General features: G+C 61.6%; 3 protein-coding genes and 1 long non-coding RNA gene across 7 annotated transcripts; 2 read left to right on the forward strand and 2 right to left on the reverse strand.

Moving 5' to 3' along the window:
- The first annotated feature begins 130 nt into the window (after positions 1–130).
- On the forward strand, positions 131–3,206 carry CEND1 (cell cycle exit and neuronal differentiation 1). 2 transcript variants are annotated; one of them, XM_081240609.1, is made up of 2 exons: positions 131–207; positions 1,590–3,206. In XM_081240609.1, exon 2 carries the CDS (start codon positions 1,687–1,689, stop codon positions 2,125–2,127), a length of 441 nt encoding a protein of 146 aa, XP_081096735.1. In that variant the 5' UTR covers positions 131–207; positions 1,590–1,686; the 3' UTR covers positions 2,128–3,206. The 2 variants fall into 2 exon arrangements, with proteins under 2 accessions (XP_081096735.1, XP_081096734.1); XM_081240608.1 differs by having other exon boundaries at positions 140–230.
- Positions 3,207–6,245: 3,039 nt separating this feature from the next.
- On the reverse strand, positions 6,246–8,492 carry LOC308620360. The gene is made up of 3 exons (XR_014016313.1): positions 8,411–8,492; positions 6,756–6,874; positions 6,246–6,617 (listed from the first exon to the last, which is right to left on the reverse strand). It is a non-coding gene; the product is annotated as an uncharacterized lncRNA (long non-coding RNA).
- Positions 8,493–9,609: 1,117 nt separating this feature from the next.
- GATD1 (glutamine amidotransferase class 1 domain containing 1) lies at positions 9,610–17,597 on the forward strand (the record flags this gene model as incomplete). 3 transcript variants are annotated; one of them, XM_081238705.1, is made up of 8 exons in its annotated part: positions 9,610–9,719; positions 11,270–11,346; positions 11,799–11,904; positions 12,272–12,379; positions 13,410–13,504; positions 14,215–14,308; positions 14,476–14,587; positions 14,670–17,597. In XM_081238705.1, exons 1-8 carry the CDS (start codon positions 9,656–9,658, stop codon positions 14,674–14,676), a joined length of 663 nt encoding a protein of 220 aa, XP_081094831.1. In that variant the 5' UTR covers positions 9,610–9,655. The 3 variants fall into 3 exon arrangements, with proteins under 3 accessions (XP_081094831.1, XP_081094832.1, XP_081094833.1); XM_081238706.1 differs by lacking the exon at positions 14,670–17,597 and having other exon boundaries at positions 14,476–14,591; XM_081238707.1 differs by lacking the exons at positions 9,610–9,719; positions 14,670–17,597 and adding an exon at positions 9,766–10,413 and having other exon boundaries at positions 14,476–14,591.
- Positions 17,598–17,679: 82 nt separating this feature from the next.
- TALDO1 (transaldolase 1) lies at positions 17,680–26,469 on the reverse strand. The gene is made up of 8 exons (XM_081238704.1): positions 26,313–26,469; positions 22,674–22,797; positions 20,889–20,996; positions 20,541–20,672; positions 18,601–18,776; positions 18,316–18,513; positions 17,971–18,116; positions 17,680–17,883 (listed from the first exon to the last, which is right to left on the reverse strand). Exons 1-8 carry the CDS (start codon positions 26,407–26,409, stop codon positions 17,851–17,853), a joined length of 1,014 nt encoding a protein of 337 aa, XP_081094830.1. The 5' UTR covers positions 26,410–26,469; the 3' UTR covers positions 17,680–17,850.
- Between the last annotated feature and the right edge of the window lie 749 nt (positions 26,470–27,218).

The raw sequence follows: 27,218 nt of genomic DNA on the forward strand, positions 1-27,218 counted from the left end.
AAGCAGAGCTGGGTTTGGGGGCCCCAGAGGTGTCAGCCAGCTCGGGGTGCTGTGGTGGCCGAGAGCAGGTGGGCGGAGCCAGCGCTGATGCGGTCCCCGCCCCCCTTCCTGCGCCGGAAGCAGTGCATTGTGGGAAACTCCCAGTCCTTGATCCGCAGCCGCCGCCTGCCGCCCGCCGTGGTCCCGCGGAGAGCGCGCTGCGCCGAGGTGGGAGCGCCGGGAGCAGCAGCGTAAGGCGGCGGGGACTCCGCGGCCTGGGGTCTGGGGCGGGGTGGGGGCGTTGGGCCCCGCAGGAAGAAGCAGCGGTTCTCCGCTATGAAGGTCACCGGGGGCCCTCCGGGGCCCTTGCTCTCTTGGGCACAGCGGCCAGGAGGGGGAGGGGTAGCCAGGTGACGTTACTATGAGCCAGAAATAACCAAGGGTCTGGGGGAGGTGGAGAGTGGACCCCCTGCCCTTTGCAAACCTGATGCCCAGCAGCTGGGTGCCCCTCCAGAATGGCAGGGGTGAGGGGCTGCTGGGGTTCCCCGGGAAGTAGGCCAGCAGCTGGGCCTCTCATCAGGACACCCCCATCACGCCGTGACCTTCAGGCGACCTTCACTGTGGTTAGTGTGCATTGCCAGGGCGGGGACCTGGGGCCGCCACCCCCCACGCAGGCTCCCTCTCCCTGAGGGTGGAGGTGGGAGTTCTCACCCTCCTGGAGAAGCGGCAGTCCGGGTGTCCAGGGAGGGAAGACTCAGGCCCAGAGTGGCGAGGCCCCCAGTCCCCCTTCCCTCCCTAGACATTGAAGCTCTGGGCCAGGCCTTCCCTACAGCACAGAGGCCCCATCCTCTGCCTGGCCCAGATTCGGGGATGCTGAGGCTGATGACAGGGCGCCTGCCGACCCCAGACTCACACCAGGGATTCCCTCCACTCCCAGAGGCAGGTGTGGCCTCAGGGTCACAGAGGACTCCCTGCTCTTAGGCCGGAGCAGGCAAGGCCAGTCATGGGGGCGGGTGCCCGGCGCTGGGGAGAGTAGATGGCTGGCTGGGAGGCACGGGCCTGTCACGGCCACCCTGGCTTCTCCAGCCTTCTGAGAAGACACCTTGGTTTTGTCACATCCAGGTCCTGGTGGCCTGGGGCCCATTCCTACCCTACCAAGGCCCGAGAGCCCAGACTCTGGGTTCCCGCCCTGCCCTGCCTACCCCGCAGCCCGCCCAGCCCTGAGAAGGGTACGCAGTCAGTTCTGCCCACGGGGCCGCTGTCCACCTCCCCTGACCGCACACCCTTCTCAGGGCTGGGTGGGCTCTCTTCCCCACCCTGGGTCAGCGTGATGGACACGGCACACGTGTGGGCAAGACCATGTCACAGATGAGGAAGCTGAAGCCTCTGGCTGGTCTCATCCTGACACCCCAGCCCAGAGTGGGCCCACAGCCCCTGCTTGTGTGCTTGGAGGGGCTTCTCAGAAGGTGCGTGAAGCCGGAAGGAGGCTGAGCCCTGGAAGAAGAGGGTCTAGAGAACTGAGCAGGGTCTCTATAGGGACAAGGAGGTGGGAGCTGGACAGGACGCCAAGTCTCTTGTCCCAGCCTCGTTGGGTCTCCCCCATCCCCCAGGCTCATAGGATGCCCAGGGGTGAGCTGTCCTGAGCTGCTGCGGTCTAGACACCTGCCTGTCCACGCACGCCACGTGCAGCCCGCCAGCACACCCACCATGGAGTCCAGAGGGAAGTCGACCAGCAGCCCCAAGGCCGACACCAAGGCTGCTGCTGAGGCCCGAGCACCCACCGCTGCGGACGGGAAAGCCCCCTCGGCTAAGCCAGGGAAGAAGGAGGCCCAAGTGGAGAAGCAGGAGCCTCCAGCGGCCCCCACCCTGCCACCTGCCAAGAAGACCCCGGCCAAGGCAGACCCTGCCCTCCTCAACAACCACAGCAACCTGAAGCCGGCCCCCGCAGCCCCCAGCAGCCCCGATGCAGCCCCCGAGCCCAAGGGCCCTGGGGATGGGGCTGAGGAGGGCGAGGCCCCCAACGGGGGCCCAGAGGGCCAAGGCCCCTGCCCTTTCGAGAACTTGACCCCCGTGCTTGTGGCTGGGGGCATGGCTGTGGCAGCTGCAGCCCTGATTCTTGGTGTGGCCTTCCTGGTCCGAAAAAAATGATGGCTGGTGCCCAGGTGGGGGCAGAGCCACTTCCTGTACAGACCTCGGGAATCTAGTGCATGCCAAGTTCACACACAGCTATCTATACATACGTAATACATATACTTGTGTACCCCCCATATACACGCAGAGGAAGAGAGAGAGGGACAGGCCCCCTGCCAGCAGTGGAAACCAAGCCCCCTCGGTCGGTCAGTCCCCAGCACTTTCCCCTCTGAACCTGGGGGCAGAAGGAGCCCAGACTCTGTGGCTTACAGAGCAGCACGGGTGGAGCCCTGACATGGGGCGGAGGCTCAGCCTGGACCAGAGCACCTGGGGGCGGAGGAAGGAGTGGGCTGAGTGTGTCCGCCGCCTGTCCCAAGGGCCCCAGTGGTTCTGTGGGCTTCCTGGCAGCAACTTCCCGATGAGCCCCCAGGGTGGGTGCCCCCAGGGCTGGGCAGGGGTCTGGGATGGGTTCTGACCTGGGTCCAGCCCGCGTGGGGACATTAAAGGGTGTGGCTGTTTCACTCTCCCCATTTCTGCTCTTTGCTTGCAGCTTGGGGTGGGGCGTTCATCTGGGTGGGCTGACTCCGGGGGGCTGACCTCAGGCAGGCGGCCACACGGGCGGAGTTTCCGAGCCACTTGCCTGGTCGCCTGAGCGCTGGCTGGGTGGACAGACAGCCCGAAGGCTGGTGTCGGGAGGGGCTCCGCAAGTTTACCTTCTAGCTGGGCCCCCACATTTCCTGCCCTGACCCCCATCCCACCATGCGGCAGTTGTCCTGCGGGCAGCTGAGAGCCTGGCAGGGAGGCAGCTGTGCCGGCCTAGGCCCCCACAGACGGCGCCTCCTGCCTCACCCAGCGTCCTTGGGAGTCTAACAAGCGTATACATGCAATAACACAGGTAGAGTAGAACCGCTTGGTGGGTGACCATCACCCACGTCCGCTGCCTCATTGCGCCTGCAGGGAGGCCATGCTTTGCTGGGCCCGTGGCACGGTGGCAGTGGGCACTGTGGGAGCCCGATGTGCCCTCGCCTGGCCAGCTGGCCACTGGAACCCCGGGCCTGAGTGGAGGCCGAGTCTGAAATAAACTCTAATTATCTAAAGGCTGGGCTGGCGTCCTCACCTGCACGCGGCCGGGCCAGGCTGGGGCTGCCTGTCTGGGTGTGTGGGGTGTCATGTGTCCACACCGAGGGCCTTCCAGGGAGGGGCAGGGACCCCCAGGCGCCCCTCACCAGCCCTTCCTGCCACCTCCGTGCCCTTGGTCCTGGTGGGCTCTACCCACAGCCCCGCCCAGGGCCTAGCCCCTCCCAGACAGCCAAAGCCAGGCCTTCCTGCAGACCCTGACCCTAGATGGACACCCAGGGGCTGCAGGACCCACCCCCAGGCCCAGGCTGCCGGCCACAGCATGGGGTCGAGCTGTACTGGAGCCACGTTGGCAGGGGAAGGGGGACCTTGGCCCTCAGTCGTCCTCTCCAGCTGGGGACTCTTTCTTGACCCCTCTCTGCAGTGAGCTCGCCACTCCGGGGGGGTGGGGAGGTCACTGCAGGCAGGGGTGTCCCTCCTCTCATTCCCTTCCGCCCGCAGCTCCCTGCCCACCCTGGCCAGGTGTCCAACTGGGGGAGTCGCGCGGGCGTGGGCTCGTGGGGAGGAAGGCCCCCTGGGCTCCAGAAGTGCCCTGCAGGCTTTGTCACCCTGGGCCCCAGGGACTTCCTCAAGTTGGTTGGGGGCATGTCTCTCCCTTCTTTTCCAGGTACTCATCCCCCATTGGTGTACCCATACCTCAGGCCCAGACAAGTCCAGAGCCGTTCCTTGGGGTGAACACACTCCAAACAGACCCGACACCCTTGCCCTGAGCCATCTGGCCTGAGCTTGGCCACAAAGAGCAGGTGGACGGTGCCCACACCCGCAGCCTCCAACCCACCTGCCCCATGGGCGCCGGGGCTCTCGTTGCCTACCTTCTGCAGCCAGCCAGCCCCCTCTCCCCTTCTCTCTGTTCTGCTTGCACCTTAAATGCAAACAAATGAAAATCCTTCTGCCATTTTAGGGGACTTGGGGCAGGACGGAGGTGACTGTGAAGGTGAGCTCTGTCACCTTCAGCTGGACACGCAGGGCTTGGTCCTCCCGATGCGGTGATGTTCTCCCCGTGTTGCTGCCCCATTTTACTTCTCGATTCTCTATTAAAGGATGTTTAGGTTGTTTCAGAATTTTGCAACTTTAGACGGAGCAGTAATGGAAATCCTTGTCCTGCCCCAGTGCCCTGTGTCTCTGGGCATCCTGCGTGCACATCTGACCTTCATTTTATTGTGGTAAAATGTACATTATATACAACTTACCATTTTATCTTAACCTTTCCGATGCACAGGGCTTTGGCGTTCATCACATCCACACTGCTGTGTGAGCATCACACCATCCGCCTCCGGACGTCATTCATCTTCCCAAACTGACAGTCTGGCCCCATGAAACACTCACTCCCCATTCCCTCCCCCCACCCCCCACCCTGGCCCTCACCATCTACTTTCTGTCTTTATGAATGACGACTCTGGGGACATCATGGGAGTGGAATCAGACAGGATTTGTCCTTCTGTGTCTGGCTTATTCACTGAGCATAATGTCCCCGCTTCATCCATGCTGTAGCCCGCGTCAGGATCTCCTTCCTTTTAAGGCTGACCATCCCATCATATGCGTGGACCACCTTTTGTGTGTCCATCATCCGTCGATGGGCACTGGGCTGCCTCTTCCTGTAAGGCTGCTGTGAACACGGGTGTGTGCACACCTGAGGCCCTCCCTGCAGTCCTCCTGGGACTCGCCCAGAGGTAGGCCACACTGTGTATGCACCTTAAACTCGGCTGCCCTGTCTCGTGCCCATGGGTCGGCCACGAGAGCAGAGCTCCCCCCGACTTGGTGACACAGGAGCAGGTGAAGCACTCAAGGTTTAAAAGCCCATCTGGGTGGGGACTTCCCTGGTGGTGCAGTGGTTAAGTATGTGCCTGCCAGTGCAGGGGACACGGGTTCACGCCCTGGTCCGGGGAAGATCCCACATGCTGCAGAGCAACTAAGCCCGTGAGCCACAACTACTGAGCCCGCGTGCCACAACTACTGAAGCCCATGCGCCTAGAGCCCACGCTCTGCAACACAAGAAGCCACCGCAGTGAGAAGCCCGTGCACCAAAACGAAGAGTAGCCCCCACTCGCTGCAACTAGAGAAAGTCCGCGCGCAGCAACAAAGACCCAGCACAGCCAAAAATAAATAAAGTAATTAAATAAATAAATAATAAAGTCCGTCTGAACGGGGGAAGCTGGCCACTTCTGGTTGTTTCTGTTTGCACTGATCCAACTGCTACTTTTCACCAGGTTCTTGGCCATCTGGACCTTGCCTTTTCTGATTTTTTTTTTTAAGATTTTTATTTTATTTATTTATTTTTGGCTGCATTGGGTCTTGGTTGCTGCTCGCGGGCTTTCTCTAGTTGCGGCGAGCGGGGGCTACTCTTCGCTGTGGTGCGCGGGCTTCTCGTTGCAGTGGTTTCTCTTTGTTGTGGAGCACGGGCTCTAGGCGCACAGGCTCAGTAGTTGTGGCTCTCAGGTTCAGTAGTTGTGGCTCACGGGATCTAGAGCACAGACTCAGTAGTTGTGGCGCACGGGCTTAGTTGCTCTGCGACATGTGGGATCTTCCTGGACCAGGCCTCGAACCCGTGTCCCCTGCATTGGCAGGCAGATTCTTAACCACTGCGCCACCAGGGAAGTCCTCTTTATGTGTTTTATATTCCAAGCCTTCATCAAATGGCACTTATCTGCATTCAGTGGCTGGCTTACACCTCACTCTGTTTCCTGCATCTAGAAGTTCCAAACTCTCAGTTTATCACACGGCACTGTTGCTCCCTTTACCATGCAAGCTTTTGGAATCTCGGTTAGAAGGATGTTCTCCCCTGTTGCAGTCTAATACTCTTGGCATTTACTCACATTTAGGCCTTTAATGCATCTGGACCTTAGGTTTTGTGTGGAGTAAGCTGGAGAGCTTGTGGTCTTTCTTTCTCACCAGCAGGTGTGATGGGCCGGCATCAGGTAGGGGACGGTCCCCCAGCCCCGTGGTGACTCTGTCTCCTGCTGCCATTTCCCACACAGCCGGGGCCTCTCCCGAGCCTGGGTCTGCCTGCACCTGCCACAAGGCCACGCTGTAGTTTCGTGGTATCACTTTGTAACCATCTCCTGTTTCTTCTGAGGCTCAGCTTCTCGTTCATAGCATCTCTAAGCTTGAGGAATGTAGGCATGCTTCCAAAATGAGAAAAAAACAAAACAAACAAACAAAAACAACCTCTTGGGGATGCCCAGGCTAAATTACTTCTATTACAGAACTACTTTTATTTATTTGTTTGTTTGTTTGTTGTTTGGCTGCATCGGGTCTTAGTTGCAGCGTTCGGGCTCCAGACGGCGCGGGCTTGGTAGTTGCGGCACGCGGGCTTAGTTGCCCCGCGGCATGTGGGATCTTAGTTCCCTGACCAGGGATCGAACCCGAATCCCCTGCATTGGAAGGCAGATGCTTAACCACTGGACCACCAGGGAAGTCCCAGAACTACTTTTAAGGTCTAAACAAAATACCAGCTATACAAAGTATTCAGTGTGTAAAGAGTACACACTGTAAATCCCACTCGAACTTACAAGGACGCCTGAAAACCAGGAGAACTCAGATGGCAGCAGCGTCTCCAGGGACGGAGGCCCCAGGGGGCTGGGCACTGAGGGAGGGGCTGCCAGGATAAGCTGTGTCACACATGAGGTCACTGGATAGGGCTGCAAAAGGTGTAGGGGTCCAGTTTGCTTTCCTCTCTAGCACCCTGTCCTCTCCCGAGCGTACCTTCCCTTTGGGGACCCCACCCTGGCACGCCTCCTCGGTGTGCCCGGGGGTGGGGATGCCAGTGCCTCAGGATCCTGCCCTCTGCAGCCATGGGAATGGCGAGGTAGGGGCCTCTGGAAATGCTCTTCCTCCAGCAGGGCAGAACAACCGAGGCCTGGGGAGGGCGGAGGTGCGGGCGGCTCACTGCTGCGCACCCTCCCCCTGGCTGCTGCATAGGGCCTCTCTGATTCCTGGGCCTTCAGCGCACCCCTCGCCCCGAGGCTCCCTGACCTCAGGGAGGTCCCAGGGCCGGGCAGGCAGCGGCTCCCTGCGCCCCAGTGACTGACTGGTCCCGCTGTGCCTGGGCTTCCTGTCTGGTGCCTTCGGCCCCTGGAGCCGGTGCTGGCTGTCCGTCCGAGGGCCGCCGAGCAGAGCGAAAGCCGCCCCACCTCCACATACCCCGCCCCGCCCCCGGCCCCGGCATCAGGCACATGTCCCGGCAAGAGAGAAGTGCACGCCTCCCTGTGCGCTGCAGAGAGGGCTGAGGCAACGTCCCTGGGATCCACCCTGGCACGTGGGAACGAAGCCTGGGTGCCAGTCAGCCCCCCTCCAGCCCGGGGGTACCCGGAGGTGTGTTTGAGGGGAACCCCATTCGGACCCTCCCCGGACCCTCCCGGGCGACCGCTGCCCCCTGTCCTGATGTCCTGGGCACGGGGAGGCCACCGCCTGTGACAGAACCCGCCTCCCTGTCACATCGCCCCACTCCAGGCCACAGATCGCCGCTAGCTGTCCGACTGCCTGATGTCCTCCAGCCAGGCCCTGGCAGCCTGGGGGCAGAGAGTGGAACCAGCTGATCTGTCCTCTCAACTGTACTGCTGAAGCCCCGCCCGAGGCAGAGGGACCCTGTGCCCAGCCCGCTGCCCTGGCCTCGGCCACCCCAGGCTTTAGGGGCTGGCGCAGGGTCCGCATAACCCACAGGTGCTTGAGGTCTAAGTCTCTGGATGCCACCCTGCCCAGCCTCGGCCAAAAGAGAACCCGGAACTGAGGGGCCTTAGCCCTGCTGGGAAGAGGGACGCATCCTGGGCCTGGGACATGGGCCACTCTGCCCGCTGCCTGGGTAGCTGGCCTGCCCGTGACACACCCACCCTGAGAGAGCCCCAATCCCAAGTCCTTATGTGGGAGGCCCACTGGGCAGTCGGGCTGAGCTAACAAAGGGGCACTCAGGGCAGTCCTTGCATGGGGTGTTCTCAGAACGGGAGAACTGGGTAGACAGTGCCTTAGTGCCCATGGGCTTTGACGGATGGTTAGGGGTTTGACGGGCAGAGAGGCACTCCAGCATTCCAGAGGTAGGAATAGGAAGTGCAAAGGCCCCCAGGGAAAGGCTCAGGCGTGCTCTGAAAAGAGGAAGTTGCCAGAGGAGCAAAAGCAGGGGTGACCTGAAGCACTGGTCAGCAAGCCCCCCCAGGAAGGGCCCCCCACTCACCCGGCCTTGGCTTCCAGGGTGAGCAAGTTCCAGAGACAGCAATGAAACGCTGGTGCAGGACAACAGGACCTGCGATCCCCACGTACCTTGTGCCTCAGGGTCCCAAACAAGTGCAAGAGCCCAGGTTCAAGAGTGTCACAACCCCCAATAGCAGAGCCCCTGTGCCCAGCCCCCAGGCCTCCCCCACCTTCACCTGCCCCACCCGGGCTCTCCCTATTGGACAAGGAGGTACCTGAATAGTGTGTAGCTGATGCCGGGGGGAGGTGGGTGAGCCTACACCTCAGGTGTGACCCAGGGCAAGCGCTGTGGGATGAGGCTCAGCAGGATGGGTGGGGGCTCTGAAGGGGGAGCCCCAACCTCTCAGGTCTAGATCCTTCCCAGGACAGTCACCAGGCCTGGGCTGCTGGCTGCAGATCTGTCTGGTCCCCAGGCCCTCCTGCATCTGCTCAGAGAGGAGTCACCTGCCAGTCGCTCCCCTGCAGCAGCCGCCATCACCCCCAGGTGTGCACGGCCACCTGGCCCAGATGTGGGCCCTGAGGCCGGGCCTGAGTAACAGGCCCCACCTCAACCGCAGGGGGTGGGGTGTGAGGGACAGGGGCCGCCCCCTGGGATGGGAACCCACTCAGGAAGGGGCAGCGAGACTGCAACCCCACCTGGGGGGCACCCCAGTCACCATGACAGGTCATCTTGTGTGTGTCCTCCCCACTGGACACGGGGGCAGACATGGAGAGGCAGGCCACTGCCAGACCCAGAATGAGGCTTCTGGCTTGTGAGGCCCTATGCCACCACCGCTGCCTCTGTGCAGGATGCCCCTCCCAACTCCACATGCCACGTGGGACCCGTACCCTCACAGGCTGGCCTGCGCGGCCCTGGACTGGGCTTGGGAAGGGGAATGAACCGTGCTCCTGACCGCGGGCAGGAGTCGGGCCAGGGGTCTGCTCAGGGCTGCTGAGGGATCTGGCCCGAGAAGACCTTCGGAGGCCTCTCCTGCGGCCCCGCGCCCAAGCTCAGACCTCTCTGCGGGCCCGCCGGGGCCACGAGGCGGACAGAGTCGGAGGAGTGGCCCCGGCGGCCCTTGACCTGAACTCCGACCCGGACCAGGGCTGGGAGGGAGAGGCGGGGCGGGACGCGGAATGGCGCATGCGCCCGGCGCGGCTCAGCCCAGCCCCCAGGCCGCCGCGGCCCTTGACCTTGCCCCTGGCACGCTGCGCGCACGCGCAGGCCGCACAGGCCGTAGCTGGGCCCATGGCGTCCGAGCGGCTCCCGAGCCGGCCAGCCTGCCTCCTCGTGGCCAGCGGCGCCGCCGAAGGTGAGGCTCGAGAGGGCAGGGCGGGGCCGGGGTACGTCCGCCGCGAGTGCTTCCGCCCGGGCCGGGGTTCTGTGGAGACGAGAACCGGGGATGGCGGCCCGCCGCGGGTCTGGTCCGTACGCCGGGCCGCCGCTCTGGGGGAGCCGGGGAGGCGGGGCGGCGAGGGCAGTGGTGTCTCCTCCCCGCACCCACCCCGCTGTCCGCCGGCCCGGCACACGGCCCGGAGGACGAGGGTGGGGAAGGGACGAGTCTGGTGGGCTCGCGGGCGCCGTGGCTGGTGGGGCCCGGTTCTCGGCCAAGGCCTCCGGGTGCTCGGGGTCAGCAGGGGAGGAACGAGCCGGTGAGGGTGGCTGGCGCACTTCCTGGGTCCTCCCCTTGCTGCCTCCATCGCAGAGAAGTGATGAGCCCAAGGTCGAATGGCGGGGAGGTGGAGAACCAGGGTTGGGGCCCAGGGTCCGACTCTGGAGTCTGTCCCCGTCTTGACTTCTGTAGCTGCCCGAGTGGGCGAGGGAGTGAGGACCGCGGGTCATGGGGTCACAGTGTGCCGAGCCCCAGGGCCCCTGAGCTGTCACCAGAATGAGGGGTGGAGGAACTGAGGGACGCCCCCCGTCCCCGCATGGGGAGTTCAAGGGTGAGCCATCGAGAGTGGGGTTCAGCCCTGAAGACGTAGGTGGCTGGTCGGAGCGGGGTAAGGGTGAGGAGGGGTCGCACTGGCTTGGCTGTGCCATGGGGAAGGGATGCTGAGGACATGGGGTGGGGGCACAGCTCTGACAAGGCTCCTGCGCTCTGTGGGCAGGACGAGCAGGACGAGCGGGCCCTCCAGAGTCCCTTCAGGGGACCCTGGGGCGGAGCAGGTCGGGGTGGGAGGGCTGGAGGAACTGGGGAGACCGTCTTTGCCCCATTTGTGGACTCTTTACGATAAATGTGTATTAATTTGTAGGAGTGAATAAAGGTGAAGGCGACGTTTCGGGATTGGGTCCCTCGATTAAATAAAGGTGGAGGGATGCAGATCAAGTCCCTTTAGAAGCAGGCGTTTGTGGTGGGGGGCCTCAGCTCCCAGCAGCCGGGAGCCTTCGGACTGGGCATGCGCAGAAGAGGCTGCACGCAGCCTCGGGGGGGGGGGGCCGGGGCGGTAGGCAGGATCCGGGAGCTCGGTGAGGAAAGGAGCCAGCGTCCCCCGGCCTGTGCAGAGGAGACCAGACGCACCGCGCTTCCTGCTGACACCTGCTGCGGCCCCACCTCCACGGCCCCAGGCCTCGCTCACTGCGCTCCTCTGTGGCTGCATTCGGGGGTGGGGCTGGTGCTCAGCCCTGTGGTTCGGTGCGTAGACAGGCTGAGTGTCAGGGAACCTCATGCGTGGGTTTGCCTTCTGGAAAGGCCTTTAGTGTCAGGCTGGGGAGACACCCCCCCTCGGGGGGCCGGGGGGCTAGGGCTGCTACCCCAGCCATGGGAGGGGTGGGCCCCGGGGTGAGATGGGGTTAGGGGCTGCTCCCCAGGGTGGTCCGGGGCCGGGAGGAGCCCTGCACCCACCAGGCCGCATCTCCTTGCAGGCGTGTCGGCCCAGTCCTTCCTCCACTGCTTCACACTGGCCAGCGCCGCCTTCAATCTGCAGGTGGCCACCCCCGGGGTAAGTCCAATCACCCTTCTCTCCAGGACAGTGCTCCACCCCCTGGGAGGAGCCGGGAGCCAGCTTGGGCTGAGGGCCCAGGACCCTGGTGGCACCAGCTAGTTCCGTTCCCCATTTTCTGAGACCTTTGGTCACGTGTGAGTGAGGGTGGCACAGACCTACCATTGGGAGGACTTCTCGGCCCTTGATGGTGTGGAACTCAGGGTCACAGAAGTGACCCATCAGGTGTTTCTCACTGCACTGAGGGTCACCCCTGAGGTGGGTGGGACACTTGCTTCCACTTTATAGACAGGAGACTGAGGCCACTCGGGCAGGAGGGGGTTGGGTGTGGTGAGGCTTGCCGAGGGGCTGGGCGGTCGGGTGCCTTTGTCCCGAGGGACTGCTGTCAGTCCCAGCCCTTGTCAGCATTTTCTTGAGTCAATAGCGGGGCGTCTCATGCTGGGCTCCTGCAGGGGAAGACCATGGACTTCGTCGACGTGAATGAGAGCAACGCGCGCTGGGTGCAGGACTTCCGCCTCAAGGCCTATGCCAGCCCCGCCAAGCTCGAGTCCATCGACGGTGCGGGGCCTAGGGGGTCTGGGTAGGGGGTGGTTCCAGCTGGGATCATGGCCCCAAAGTGCTTGCTCACTCTGTTCCTGGAGCATCCAGGGGCTTGTCACGAAGCACTGTGGCCATCCAGGGCCGTGTCCAGTCCTGCCTCCTGTGGCCAGAGTTCTCCAGCTTGGTCTGGGGGAGGGAGTTGGCAGGCACACAGAGGTGGTTTGTGAGCCTCGGGAGCCTTAGCCCACGTGGGGATAAGTGACACAATCCTTGTGACACAGCGGCTGGCAGGAGCAGAGAGGAGCTGGGCTGGTGGCCGTGTAGGGCCTCGTCCCAGCTGGCGACCTCGCTGTCTGTGACTGACTGGGCTGTGGTCTCCCGCCAGGTGCCCGGTACCACGCCCTCCTGATTCCCAGCTGTCCTGGGGCCCTGGCTGACCTGGCCAGCAGCGGGTCCCTGGCTCGCATCCTGCAGCACTTCCGCTCCGAGAGCAGTAGGTGGCCCGTGGGACTGGGGTTGGGGTGTGTATGCAGATTCGTGGGAAATGGGGCTCCACCAACAGGGAGGAGAGACGGGGAGATGCCCAGTGAAGGGCGTGGGAGGTGATGGCCATGGACTGCGGGGTTCAGGTTTTGTTGCTGGAGATGCCCGGTCATTTCAGGAGCCAGATAGGGTAGGTGTGAAGAGCCATGATTCTGACTAGTGAGCGGACAAGTGTAGACGGCACGTGTGCGCGCGCGGCATTCCTTCCCCATCCCTCCTTCCCCGACTTTGTGCCCATCAGGCCGCTGCCCCTGGGGTCCCTCTACCTGGCTCCCTCGGGGGCTCATGGCTGGGGATGCTTACCCCCCCAGATGGGCAGGCAGGATGCTGGCTTTGTTCCCGGTGGGGTTTGGGCTCGGAGGCCAGTGGGGTGGGGCGGCTGGGAGGATTTCTGCTCTGTGGAGACATGGCGCACTGCCCTGGCCTGGCATTGGCGGTGATGGGCGAGTCGCTGCGACGGGGATGGGACGCTCGTTAGGGCCCAACAGGCAAACCCAGGGGCTCCACACAGCGTCCTTTGTTGGTGGGAATGGGGCCTCCTGTCCCCAGGCAGCGATTGTCTGGGCCGCCTCGGCCGTGGGAACGCACTCATGCCAGGCTGCCCTGAGAGGGAGGCTCGGAGCCAGGGGCCTGCGGGGCAAGAGGAGGGCCGGGGCGCCTCTCCCCGCTGCATTCGGAGGCGGGGGGTCTCCCAGGCGGGCTGCCCCACGGTGCCTAGAGGCCAAGTTGGGGCCTGGAGCCAGGCGGGTGGTTCTGCGGGGCAGAGGGTGGCGGCACTCCGGTGTGACAGGTGGGCCTGGCACCCGTCTTCCTCCTTGTTGTACCTGTTTCTTGGCCACGAGAACGACTTGAGGGGATTTGGGCTCTGAACAAATCCTAGTTCTGAGTTGTGTCTGGGGAGGGGAGCCAGGGAAGTGGGAGTGTTGGCAGGGGCCTGGGCGGCTTTCAGTGCCTCACTCTGGCCTTGGCCCTGCTTCCAGAGCCCATCTGTGCTGTGGGCCACGGCGTTGCCGCCCTCTGCTGTGCCACCAATGAGGACAGGTCCTGGGTGTTCCAAGGCTACAGCGTCACGGGGGTGAGTGCGCTGCAGGGGTGCTGGGCTGTGGGTGGGTATGGAAGATGTACACGCACATCCGAGAGCAGGGGGACTGGCTGGGGGCCTGCTGGGGGGCCCAGGGTCCCCTCCGGTGGGGGCAGCAGTCGTTTGCCCAGATGGGGCCCTTGGTTACCAGCATGGGGCAGTGGTGGGGAGCAGGGGTCCTTCGGGGCCTTGTTTTGTGCCTGTTGAGTGTGTCACTCCTTTCGGGTCCAGGAAGCGATGCCGCCACTTGGGCAGAGGGCCTGGCTGGACATGGAGCCAGGGTCCGGGTCCTGGGGCAGGTCTGGGGGGATCTGCCGGGCGAGGACTGAGGCCTAGGTGCGGGGGCTGCACGGGGCTGGCCTGGCCGGTGGCTGGGAGAGGACAGGAGGAGAGGGGCAGGGGCTCTCCTCTGGGGGGGACCTCGGTCCCCACCCCTCGCGTGGCTCTGTGCTCGACCCCCAGCCTTTCTGCTCGTTGAAGGGCTCTGCCCTGAGGTCACCTGCCCAGCTCATTCTGGTCCCCCGTGTGCCCCGATGCTGGGCGAGGCAGTGACAGGCAGCTCCCGCCCTGCGGTGGCCTTGTCACCTCAGGCCACCCCACGGCGGGAGAGCCTCAGCCCCGGCCCCTGCTGCGGGCCCCTCCACCCTCAGCAGCCCCTACGCGGCGGGCGTGGCCCCCTGAGCCTGGGTGCCCTTCCCCTGCAGCCTTCCGTGTACGAGCTCATCCGGGCGCCCGGCTTCGCCCACCTACCCCTGGTCGTGGAGGACTTCGTGAAGGACGCAGGGGCCTGCTTCAGTGGTGAGTGGGGGCCCTGGCCAGGCCCGCCCGCTGGGGCTGAGTGTCCAAAGGACCTCGGGGGCCAGCCCTTGACCACGAGTCCCCGGCCCGGGAGGGCAAGTGCGGCAGGGTCTCGGGAGCCGGCCCAGCACGTGTCCTGAGGCTGGGCCCCTGGGGGTCTCCTGCAGCCAGCGAGCCTGACGCCGTGCACGTGGTGCTGGACCGCCACCTGGTTACTGGCCAGAACGCCAGCTCCACCGTCCCGGCCGTGCAGAGCCTGCTCTTCCTCTGCGGCAGCCGGTGAGGGGCCTGGGCCTGGGTGGCGGGTGGGACGCTGCCTTGTGACTGGCCCCTTTGCCTTGACCTGGCCCCCGTCCCGCAGGAAGTGAGGTGGCCCCGAACTGAGCCCGCCAGCAGATGCCACCACCTCCAGATGTCCCGGGTGTCCCCAGAGGCAGCTGGACTCGCAGGCTTCCGGGGACCCCGCCTCCACGACACCCCGGCCTGGCTTGCTGGGGGCTCCGAGAATCCTCCCTGAGGGGTGAAGGCTCTGGGGGAGGGGCTGAGCCCCCCACCCTGCAGAGTCTCCTCAGGGAGGGCTGGGGAGTGTGGGGGGCCCGCTGGCGGCCGGGTGGCCCTGGAGCATTCTGAGCACCCCGCAGGGGGTCGGCTGTGGGGTCCGGGCTGGGGTCTTGGCTGCTCTGCCCGCCCGTTAACCCTGGTGGGGGGGCAGAGGCTGAGCCTTCCTGGAAGCTGGGTGGCTGCCGGCTGGGATCCCAGGGTCCCATTTCTGTGCTGAGGCTGAGGCTCCTCCCAGGCCTCCCTGCGGTCTCCCAGGCCTTTGGGCGTTGCGGGGGGGGGGCTGGGTGGGGAGGGGCCCGCTGGCTGCTGCTGAAGTACCTGCTCTCACCCTGATCCTTGCCTACTGCACGGTTTCAAACGTGATGGCGACCCCATGGGGTGGATGCTGCAGTGTCACCACGTCCCTTCTGATGTTGAGAGAAACACTTAACTGTGGATACAACCCACGGCCCTGCCCAGGTGGCCGCGGGTCCTGACGGCCGAGCCTGGTTTTGCAGCTGCTCTGCCTGTTTCAAGGTGGATGTGACGGAGCCGAGTTCCAGTTGGAAGCAGGCCTTGAGTGTGCCTGGCTGGGCCGGGTTGGCAGGGGCGGCGGACAGTCCTGGGGGTGCCAGGTGGCTCTCCAGCCAGCCGAGTCCCAGTGCAGCCTGGTCGCTCTCCAGCTTCCCCAGGGCACCTGTCCTGGCCTGTGGCCCTTGGCTGGGGCCTCCTGCAGCTGCTCTGGCCCCGTGTGTGTCGCCATCCTTGTCTCAGCCTGACTAGCTCTGCCGCATCCAACCCCTCAGAACAAAGGAGGAGGAAGCAGGGCGCCCCGAGTCGGAGGCAATGCTCCCACGTGCCCCTTTCTGTCCGGCGTCTCCCGGTGTCAGGGCCCCTGCCACCTGCCGGCCTGCTTTGTGCACACAGGGACCTGGGCAGCCCCATCGGTCATCCCGTGTTTGCAGTCGTCACATCACGGAGTCATGGACGTCTCTGGACAAAAAGTGTTTTTCAAATGACGACGCCTTCTGACCGTGCAGACCAAGACCCAGGCGGGTTCTGTGGGGGCCCCTCCGCAGCCCTGCTCCCTGGTGGCTGATGCTGTCTGAGTCTGCCCCACTGGCTGGTCCTGGGTATGCCAGGCCCAGGACACTGGGGTGGCTGCTCGGTGGGTGCAGCTGCCTGTGCCCCTGGGGGTTCCCCACATGCCCGGGGTGTTTAAAATAGACCCTGAGGCTTATCCAAGAGAAAGAAAAACCTACAACTCTACAAAAACAGTGCGTGAACATCTGTGGTATTTTTCGTGATAAGCTGTAGCTTCCATAAAAGCATTCTTACTACTGGACAACATTAATGTCCATGTGGTGGAGCCTTGGAAACATGCTCAGCAAAGGAAACCAGACAGATATGAAAAATCTAAAAATTCGGAGTGGATCGGTGATTCGTGGCTGGGAATGGGGGCAGACCGGGGGACAAGCATGTTCTAAGGTGCTGACTGCACAGGGTTGTACCTGTGAGCAGGTGGCCTTCATGTCTGTCACTGGCCTCCACCGTCTCCATCCTGGGGCCCCAGGCCAGGCAAGCTGGTGAACTGAGACCTCCACGTCCTCCTAGGACACAGCCCTTTGATCAGCTCAGGGGGAGGGGTCTGCAGGAAGCCTTAGCCCCCTGACCCGACCTGACCAGGCAGCTGGGGGGCTGGGGGCGAGAAGCCCTGTCCACTTCAGCAGGTCCCTGTGCTGTGGCACCCACCCCCACCCAACCCAAGGCCACCCCCTCAGCACCAGGATGGGTGGGGCAGCCTGGGCAGGCTAGGTGGCCCGAGGGGTGTGACCCAGGGTGGCGCCTGTTCCCGAAGCCCTGCCTGCTCAGCACTGCTCCTGCGTTTGGGGAGGGTGGCAGCTCCAGAACCAAAAGTCCCAGCTACCTGCTCCAACCCCAGCAGATGGGGGTTCCAGGAGCCCCACTCACTTGCAGGGAGCCATGGGGAACAAGCCCGGCCCAGGAGGGGCCCCCAGGGCAGGGGTGGGGGGTACAGGCGCTCCCCATTGACCCTCAGCCAGACCCAGAGCAGCGTCCCACAGGCCTGTCCTGACACCTGGCTCCACTGGCGCAGACCTGGAGGGCCAGCCGGGGCCCCTTCCACCCACCTCGTGCTCCCAGATAGTCTCACCCAGACCCTGCATCCCCTCCTAGCCCAGCTTAGCTGTTCCAAGAACAGAGGCCGGTCCCAGGGAGAGGAAGGGACTCCCCTATGGACCACCCATCACCGCCCCCCACCAACCCCTTCCCAGTGCAGCATACCTGTTGCTTGAAAAATCCAGAGGGTGCAAGTAAAGTGTCTCTTAACAAGCTGTGCCCTACCTCTGCTCGGGGTTTGACGTTTGGAAGCCCTGCTCAGCGCACACTACGCTGTCCCCACAAGGTGGCGCCATTGCCCCACAGGAACCCAGGGCCTGTGGAAGGTCCCCCGCTGTGCCTCCGCCCCAGGGCAGTGTGGAGAGGCTCAGAGGCATGGGGGCCTTCCTGCCAGCAGGAGGCTCTGACAGGGAGGCTCCTCTCTGCGGGCCCGGCCCCCCCGCACAGCTCCAGAGGGCCCCTGGCACCCTCCCACCCAACTCCGCAAGCACAGCCTACAAGCCCCGGGGCCATCGGGCTCTAGACACAGAGGAAGTGCCCAGGCAGGTCCCCGTTTTCTGTGTCAAGGCTCCCAGAAGCAGGTGAGGGGCTGTCACCCCTGCCTGGAGGCCCCCAGGGGTCTCTTGACCCAACCCCGCCTCCATTGGGCCAGGCTGCAGCCAGTGGAGGGGAAAGGAGGCACACACGGGAACGAAAAGTGACACCTTTTATGCGCTGAGCAGAATTTTACATAAAATTGGAAATCTGTGATTCATCCCCACTCCGATTAGTAAAAAAAAATCCAAGATTCGTCGCAAGGCATGTGCAATTAGGCCCCAATTCAAAGTCGGCGGCGTATCTGCGGTCCAGCCTCAGGTGCCAAGCTATTTTCCGTTCTCCGCGCTGAACATTCGTTCCTAGAGATGGGCGGCGAGAGCCGGTGTGCTGTGTTGTCCCCCCCCGCCCCCCGCAAGGCCCCCCCGACCGTAACCCCGGGCTCTCACCATCAGCATCCGCTCCAGCTTCACAGCGTCCGAGGCGAACCTGCGGATCCCGTCTGAGAGCTTCTCCACAGCCATGCGGTCCTCGTTGTGCAGCCAGCGGAAGGCCTTCTCGTCCAGGTGGACCTTCTCCAGGTCACTGGCCTGGGCTAGGGAGGGCATGCGCCGGGGCCTTGGGCTCATAGCCGCCCTAAGGCCCCTACCTGGCGCGGCCCCCACGGCAGGTGGGCTGGACAGCAGGTGAGTGCAGGCTCTAGGCGGCCCTGCGGCTCTAGGCTCCACACCCTCAGGTGACAGAGGCACCGGTGTCCCCATGGGGGCCTTGAGCGGGGCGGGGGGGCTTCTTACCTGCCTTGACCGAGAGCGTGGGCGCCAACTTGCTGTGGTCCTTGAGCAGCTCCCCCAGGAGCTGGGGTGAGATCGTAAGGAAGTCGCAGCCCGCCAGGGCCTTGATCTCGCCCGTGTTGCGGAAAGAGGCGCCCATGACAACGGTCTCGTAGCCGAACTTCTTGTAATAGTTGTAGATCTTGGTGACGCTCTTCACTCCTGGGGGGACATGCCCGCAGCTGCCACGCCGGCCGCTGGGAGCAGACAGCGCAGCACTCCTCCGCCCCTCCCTCCAGTGCTACTCACCGGGGTCCTCCAGGGGCTCAAAGGACTTCTTGTCCGTGTTGGCCACGTGCCAGTCGAGGATGCGGCCCACAAAGGGGGAGATGAGTGTCACCCCCGCCTCGGCGCAGGCCACGGCCTGGGCGAAGGAGAAGAGCAGCGTCATGTTGCAGTGGATGCCATGCTGCTCCTCCAGCTGCCTGCGGGTGGGGGGAGGACGGCATGAGCAGCGGGGACAGTGAGGAACGCTCACGATTCAGTAACTGAAAAGGCAGGAACAGGGTCACCCCACCCTCGTTAAGAACAACTCTGGGGGCTTCCCTGGTGGCTCAGTGGTTAAGAATCCGCCTGCCAACGGAGGGGACACAGGTTTGAGCCCTGGTCCTGGAAGATCCCACATGCCGGGGAGCAACTAAGCCCACGTGCCACAACTACTGAGCCTGCGCTCTAGAGCCTGCGAGCCACAACTACTGAGCCCACGTGCCACCACAACTACTGAAGCCCAAGAGCCTAGAGCCTGTGCTCGTCTACCAGAGAAGCCACCGCAATGAGAAGCCCACGCACCGCAAAAAAGAGGAGCCCCCACTCGCTGCCAGTAGAGAAAGCCCACACGCAACAAAGACCCAATTCAGCCAAAAATAAATAAAATAAATTTATTAAAAAAACAAAACAACCCCCCAAAAAATTCTGGAGGAATTTCCCTGGTGGTCCAGTGGGTAAGACTCCACACTCTCAATGCAGGGGGCCCAGGTTCGATCCCTGGTTGGGAAACTGGATCCTGCACGCATGCTTCAACTAAGAAGTCCGCAGGCCTCAACAAAGACCCGGCATAGCCAAAAATAAATACATATTTAAAAACAAAAATGTGTGGAGTTGAAATTAGTTTGTCTTACTAAAAAAACAAACAAACAAACTCTGGAACATTCACCAGGGCTCTCTCTGGCTAGTGAGTTGTGGGTGACCAGAACTTCCTTCATCAAACCAGCAATTCAAAACCGGGACAAAGGTGAGAGGTCCCCTGAGAGCCACAGACCCGGTCCCTCACCTCGTCACAGAATCAGCTCCGACCACAGTGCCATCCTGCCTTGGTCCCGCCCGGAGCCCGCGGCCTCCCCGGCCCCAATGCTCCCCCTCGCCCTTCTGTCACCCACGTGACGTCCTGGGGTCGACCGTGAGAACAGGGCTCCGGCCCCACTCTGTAACATGCCGGGACGTGGACTGTGACAGCTGAGTCCCTGTCCCAGCAGATAGTTTCAGAGGCACCTCTGCTGCCTGGCCGCAGGAAGGTGGTCAAGAAGTGCAGCTGAGGGGGGCACAGGGCAGCCTCAACGGCCGACACCACGACCATAGCACCAGCAACTCCGCCCTCCAGTGTGCGCCCACCAGAGACGGCACCACAGCTCGAGCACACGTGCTCACAGCAGCACTACCCTCGACAGTGCCAAAGGCAGGACAACCACGCGTCCCTTGAAGGATGCACTCAGAAAATGCAGCGTATACACAGGAGCGAACGACAGCTTTAAGAGGAATGCAGCCCCAACACACGCATAGCACGTGTGAACCTTGAACACATGCCCAGCAAGGGAAGCCAGACACGAAGGCCACGTGCTGCACGATTCCATCACGCGGAAGAGTCCAGACAGGCACGTCCAGAGGCAGAAGGTTGCAGGAGTGGAACAGATAACACAGGGCCCCCGCTGGTGCACAAGGGGCGCTCCCAGGACAGCCGTGCATGGCCCTGCGGGGTGGGGCGGGGGTGGGGTGGGGCGGGGCGCCAGAGCAGCTCCCTGTCTGCACCTGCTTCTACCTCCTCCGAACTGAGCACAGCTGCTGGGAAACAACTTACGTTCTGTACACGGAAGACGACGTGAGGACAATGTGTGGCATTGCACGGGGCCTTCTCCCCGAGGCCCACCCGGGACGGGCAGAGTCCCCACCAGCTCCCTCCTCATGGGGACACTTACTTTCCAGCCTGGATTCCTTCCCAGGTGGACGACAGCTTTATCAGAATCCGGTCCTTGCTGATCCCAGCCTCCTTGTACAGGTCGATGAGGCGCTGGGCGCGGGCCACCATAGCATCCTTATCGAAGGAGAGCCTGCGGGGGCAGGGCCGTGACAGGGGCGCCCAGCAGCCAGCCAGGGGGTGCGTGGCGTGCCCGGCTCAGAGCAGCTCAGCAGGGCTGACATTCAAGCGGGGGCCAGAGACGAGCAGCTCATCGGGATCAGCAGCCACAGCAGCACGTGGGTGCCACGGGCAGAAAAGCAGCTGCTGCCCTCAGCCCACGCCACCTGTGTCAGCCCTGCGTCCTTACCTTGCATCCACTTCTGTGGATACGCGGCCTGGAATTTTCTTCAGTATTTCTGCTCCAAACAGCACAAAAAGTTTATCAGTAGCATTTGTAATCTGTTCCTCTTGTGATCTGAAATTCCAGGGAAAAAATTAGGTTAGAAGCTTGTTAGATTTAAATGCACAGGATTCTACAAAACAAATTCTGTTATTCATTTCCCAAATTATTTTCCCTCCATCTTTTTTCTTAAAATAATTTTTTTTAATTGTGGTAAAACACACATAGCATAAAACTTACCATCTTGACCTTTTTTTTTTTTTTTTTTTAACTTTGGCCATGCCACACAGCTTGCAGGATTTCAGTTCCCTGACCAGGCAGTGAGACTGCAGAGTCCTAACCACTAGGCCACCAGGAAACTCCTCCCATCTTAACCACTTTTTTTTAAAAAATGAGGTTTGTTTTTTTTAACTAATTAATTTATTTTGGGGCTGTGTTGGGTCTCCGTTGCTGTGCGCGGGCTCTCTCTAGTTGTGGCGAGCCGGGGCTGTTGGTTGCGGTGTGTGGGCTTCTCACTGCGGTGGCTTCTCTTGTTGCGGAGCACGGGCTCTAGGCGTGCGGGCTCAGTAGTTGTGGCTCGCGGGCTCTAGAGTGCAGGCTCAGTAGTTGTGGCGCACAGGCTTAGTTGCTCCCCGGCATGTGGGATCTTCCAGGACCAGGGCTTGAACCCATGTCCCCTGCACTGCCAGGCGGATTCTCAACCACTGCACCACCAGGGAAGCCCTATCTTAACCATTTTTACATGACTAGTTAGGGGCACTGAGTGCATTCACATTGTGGTGTGACCATCCCTGCCTTCCATCTCCACGTTTTCATCCTCCCACACTGAGCCCCTTCATCTTTTGGGGACTTGAATGAAACAGTCTTTCCAATCTCTTTGAAGCTGCCTGGGCAGATGAGTAAGGTACGTGATGCTGTTCCAAAACGGACCAGAAAGATCTCCAGCCCGCGTGTTACGGGCTGGACACGGGAGCAGGGCCAGTCTGGTGATCACTAAGGGCACCACCTTGTCACCAATTCCAGGAATACCAAGAAGGGACAGGGCAGCAGCCAGGATGGGGGGGGGGGCACGTGGTGGGGGCAGGGCGGCCCAGTGCATGGAGCAGCCGTCACACACACACCTGCACACCGCCTGACCTCAGCACACAGGAGCACCAGAAAGGGACAGGCCAGCCCAGCGTGGCTCCTCCCAGGGGTCACTGTTCCCTGCAGGCTCACTCTCAGCTGAGCAGTATCGCCCAGATGAAAATTTAAAATGACATCCAGCAAAAGCCAATCTACGGAGAGGAGAGCCAGTCTGTGGTCGCTGGCAGAGGCTCCAGGGAACCTTCTAGGAGGTGCAGGTGTTCCAGGACTGGGTTGTGACTGTGGCTGCACCACTGCATAAACTGACCAGAATGAATCAGACAGTGCACTTAATGAATCTCACTCCAGCAGAACTGCTAAAACATAACAAAAAGCCAGAAAGCAGGTCCATGGTCCCCAGGGCTGGGGAGACTGACTGCAAAAGCGGGGAGGGACTTCTGGAGTGGGGTCTACATGTTCCTGCAAACAAAACTCAATGAACTGTATCCGCACAATGGGTATTGCCTACTACGTGTAAATAACATGTCGGCTATTTCTTTCCTGACAAAAAGAAACAGCAAAGCAGACAGCATTCCCTCCCTGAGTCTAAGACACCTGAGAACTAAACTCAGGGAGAGAAGGAAGCAACCAGACCAGCTGAGGGCTGCTGCCTGGACCCGCACTCACCCGCCCAGCCTCCGGCCGTGGGCGATGGCCTCCTCCACCAGCTCCTGGTAGGTGGGCATCTGCGCCGCGGCTAGGATCAGGGATGGGTTGGTGGTAGCATCCTGGGGCTTGTACTCATCGATGGCTAGGGAGATAATTGTGGAAAGCAGGGAAGTAAGTGGAGTGCTCGCAGCAACCCGAGCCAACCCCTGTAAGCCCTAAACATGTAAACAGAGTCAAGCATGTCTTCAGCCAGGGTGTGGCCGCACTTCACACGGAAGGCTGGCCAAGAGGCAGCTGCGTGCACAATGAGAAAGCAACAAAGACTAAAGCCAGGAAGATGTGCCAAGGGCCCAGAGCAAGAAGGGAGGTGGCCGCTCGACAGCGTCGGCACCCAGGTCTGTATTCGCCTTTAACACACTAGCACCTTCTTGGTAACCAGCCTAGGAAGTCCAAGGAGTCTTGCGGCCCAGGCTCACGGGGTAGCACAGAGCTCACGTTCACCAAACTCAGCTTCCAGGATTAGCTGGTTCAGTAAGTTGATTGGGCAAGTCAGTATTGTCAAAGTATCTTCTGATGACAAAACTACAGAGATGGAGAACAGGAACAGGGAAGGGGACGGCTCTCAGGGCCGAGGGAGGTCTCTGTGGCCGGAGAACAGCTGTGTCCTAACCCGTCCTGGTGGCTACAAGAACCTATGCACTATAAACCGCCACAGGGGATGCCCCCTCCTCTGTGCAGGTGGAAACCGGTGGACACAGAGCCGGCCTGAAGCCTGTTCACGGTGTCATGCTAGTGCCAAGTTCCTGGTTCTGATGTCACCACTGGGGGAGGATGGGTGAAGGATTCATGGGACTCTATGGGCTAATTTTGCAACTTCCTGAAAGTCTATAATTATTTCAAAATGACAAGTTACGAAAAAGTACTCTGGAGCAGAACTTACACAGATGTGTTAAAACCCAGAGTAATGCACTGAAAATGGTGCCTTTCATCATATAAAATTATACCTTGATAAAGCTGACTTTTAGCAAAATTAAAAACAAAACCAAGGGGGCTTCCCTGGTGGCACAGTGGTTAAGAATCTGCCTGCCAATGCAGGGGACACGGGTTCGAGCCCTGGTCTGGGAAGATCCCACATGCCGCGGAGCAACTAAGCCCGTGCGCCACAACTACTGAGCCTGCACTCTAGAGCTGGTGAGCCACAACTACTGAGCCCGTGTGCCACAACTACTGAAGCCTGCGCGCCTAGAGCCCGTGCTCTGCAATAAGCCACCACGATGAGAAGCCTGCGCACCGCAACCAAGAATAGCCCCCGCTTGCCACAACTAGAGAAAGCCTGCATGCAGCAACGAAGACCCAACGCAGCCAAAAATAAATAATTTTATTAATAAAAACAAAAAAACAAAACCAAGACCTATCTGGGGTCAACAGATGGACTTCAGACTCCACGGACCCTTAAACTGAACGCAAAACTGGGTGTGGGGCATCATTCTGGGAAGAGCATCCACAGCTTTGATTGTGTCTTCAAAGAGGCCCACGACTCCCCGAAGGTAAGATCCTTCAGTTCATAAAGTAACCTCAAACCGAATTTACAGGGGCTTCCCTGGTGGTCCAGCGGTTAAGACTCTGTACTTCCAATGTAGGAGGCTATGGGTTTGGTCCCTGGTCGGGGAACTAAGATCCCACATGCCAGGCGACACGGCCAAAAAATAAAAATAAAACAACAAAAAAAACAAATTTATAACTATGTAAGATTTATGGATATACATTATCAACAAATGTACTTTTTAATAAAGTTCTTAACATTCACTTCGAAATCTTTTTATTCCTAAATTTATTTATTTATTTATTTTTGGCTGTGTTGGGTCTTTGTTGTGGTGTGCGGGCTTCTCATTGCAGTGGCTTCTCTTGTTGCAGAGCACGGGCTCTAGGCACGTGGGCTCAGTAGTTGTGGCTCACCAGCTCTAGGGCGCAGGCTCAGTAGTTGTGGCGCACGGGCTTAGTTGCTCCGCGGCACGTGGGACCAGGGCTCGAACCCATGTCCCCTGCGTTGGCAGGTGGATTCTTAACCACTGCACCACCAGGGAAGCCCTCCCTTAGAAAAGAAAGGGGGGGAAAAAAAGCAAGCATTCCTCAGGACCCCTCCCGCCTTGCTGGCCCTACACTGACAAAAGGTGTAACAAGACCAGCCATCCTGTGGCTGCTGCCTGGAGAGACCCGACAGGAAACAATACAGACCAGGGCTTTGTCAACTCACAAAGATAGGAAATATTCCATGCTAAGAAGGTGCAGAAACACGTGCAGCCACTTTTCCAACACCCTCTATCCTAGTGGTGTCATTGCCAGAGGCCTGGATCAGGGAGGGAGGGGGTAGAAAGAAGACCGTGGCCTCCCGGGTGAGCAGGAGCTGGAATCTCCAGGGCCCCCAGCTCTGACCAGAAGGGGACCTTCTGGCAGATGGTTTAAAGTACAGGTTGGACTCAAGCCCATCACTGTTTCCAGCTTTTATACTGAAGCAACTAAACATGCTTACTCACTCTCCTAGACTCTACTAGATAAAGACTTACTCTTTCTTACCAAAGAGGAATTAAAGCCTGTTTCTCAAGTCACCATGAGAAAGCAGAAAAGAGAGGAAGTCCCTTCCGTACTGTGTGCCCCACAGCACTCATACCCAGAGAATTTCATGATTTTCCTGAAAATCTTAATTGTTCACAGCCTAACAGAATGGAGGTTCACCTAGTCTGGGTTTCCACTGCAGAGGGAGGAAAAGCTAAGTCCCCCAGCTGCCTCCAAGGAACATGATTCAAAGCCAAGACAATCTGAATCTGGGACAAGCTTTGCTTTCCTCGGCGCACGGGGTTTTATCCCCGCAGCTCCTTGGCCCAACGTGGTGAACGTCTAACTGGCCTGCACGCGGCCGCAGGCACCAGCGTGCACAGCTGTCCCCTGGGCAGGGGTGGAAAGTGTGTGCAACACGAGGTTTCAAAAGCAGGTGGTGTCAGTCGCAGTTTCTGGTCTTTCTGGGCCCAGAACTAACTCATGTTCCTGCTCAGCGGTCAACATTCGCGCAACAAAACTACCCCGTGTAACCACAAACGGTCCGCAGCTCCAAGGCGGACCTGGAGTCTTTCCCCAAATCAAAGCATTTGGACACTGTCCCCTGACGCACTGGCGGCTCACGGCGGGCTCCCGCGAGCTACCAGAAGCGCGGAGGGGACGGCGGCCCCGGGCCGAAGGCGAAAGGGGGCCGGGCACGGGCGCCGAGGGCGGGGAGCGAGGGAGAAGGGGGGCGGGAAACGCGGGGGCGGAGAGCGAAGAGGGGTCGGAGCACCGGGAACGGGGGGCCGGGGGCGGTGGGGAGAGCGAAGAGGGGGGCGGGGGGCGAAAGAGAAGGGGTACCGGGAATAGCGGGGGCGAAGGAGGGAGCCGGGGGTGAAGAGGGCGGGAGGCGAGGGAGAAGGGAGCAGAGGGGCCGGGTAAGAGGCGCCGAGGAGAACCGGGGCCGACTTCGCGGCCGGGGAGGCCTGGTGGCCCGGCCCGCCCCTCACTTGCACGCTCGCGCCCCCGGCACCTCGCCCCGCCTCCCCTCACCCCGGGGCCGGCCGGCGCTCGGCGCGCATGAAGCCCCTCTCTCGGAGCTCGGGGCCAGCGCAGCCTCACCGTGGAAGTCGCCCGTGTCGGCCACCACGGTGGTGAACTGCTTGAGCTGGTCCAGTGCGCTCTCCATCCTCTGCCGCTTCACCGGGGACCCGGACATGGCGAGAAGCGGCGGGAGCGGACGACCCACAATGCCCCGCGGGCTCTCCCCGCCGGCGCGGCCAATCCGAGCGCGGCGCCGGAGGGCGGGCCTGCGCGCCTGCGCCCGGGCGAGGCCCCGCCCCCGAGACGGCGCCCCGCCCCCCGGAGCTGTACCTGACCTGTGCGGCTGAGGTCTCCCGGAAGATGCGCCTCTAGGGCGGTGCCCCCGGAGCGATACGCCCCCCGGGGCGATGTGTCCCCCAGGGCGGCGCCCCCGGAGGGACGAGTCCCGCCGGGAGAAGCGTCCCGGGGCGGTGCCCTCAGAGCGTTGGTTTACCCCAGAGGGATGCGGCCCCCCGCAGCTGTGACCCCGGAGCGATGCCCCCTTCCAGTGATTCACCCCTCCAGTGATGCTCCCCTCGGGGCAGTGATACCCGGAGTGATGCGCCCCCTCCGGAGCGGTGCCCCCCCTGGAGCGAAGCACCCCCAGGGATGCTCCTCGCTCCCCCCTCCCCCAGGAGGAGTTAAGGCTGAGGGTTAAGCGGAGTCACAGGAGACGTAGACGCCCCAGACCCTGCATCTGGGCTGAGGCCTTCGGGGACCATGAAAAGGGCCGCTGGGTTTGGGGACCTGGGTCTGGGTTGCCCCCCCTGTTTCCCAGCCCTCCTGAGGCCTGGGGCGCGCAGGGTGCACGTCCTCCCCTCAGGCTTGGCTTCTCCTCCAAGCCCTCCTAGGTCAAACTGGGCCTGGTGCCTGGAGAGGGGCTGGGAGAGGTGAGGTGGCCTGAAATCAGGACCTGTGGTTTCATTTTCTCCTGCAGACCCAGAG

The sequence above is a fragment of the Mesoplodon bidens genome (assembly GCF_964165515.1).
Source record: "Mesoplodon bidens genome assembly, chromosome: 7".
Classification (NCBI taxonomy): domain Eukaryota; kingdom Metazoa; phylum Chordata; class Mammalia; order Artiodactyla; family Ziphiidae; genus Mesoplodon; species Mesoplodon bidens.

Bases quoted from the DNA above. Each gene is read 5' to 3' on its own strand.
- CEND1 (XM_081240609.1), top strand. From the start codon at position 1,687: ATGGAGTCCAGAGGGAAGTCGACCAGCAGCCCCAAGGCCGACACCAAG.
- TALDO1 (XM_081238704.1), bottom strand. From the start codon at position 26,409: ATGTCCGGGTCCCCGGTGAAGCGGCAGAGGATGGAGAGCGCACTGGAC. The intron at 20,997-22,673 runs GTGAGTGCGGGT...CTGGAATTTCAG, and splicing joins CACGGCCGGAGGCTGGGCGG to ATCACAAGAGGAACAGATTA. The intron at 20,673-20,888 runs GTAAGGACGCAG...CTGCCCCCGCAG, and splicing joins TCCACAGAAGTGGATGCAAG to GCTCTCCTTCGATAAGGATG.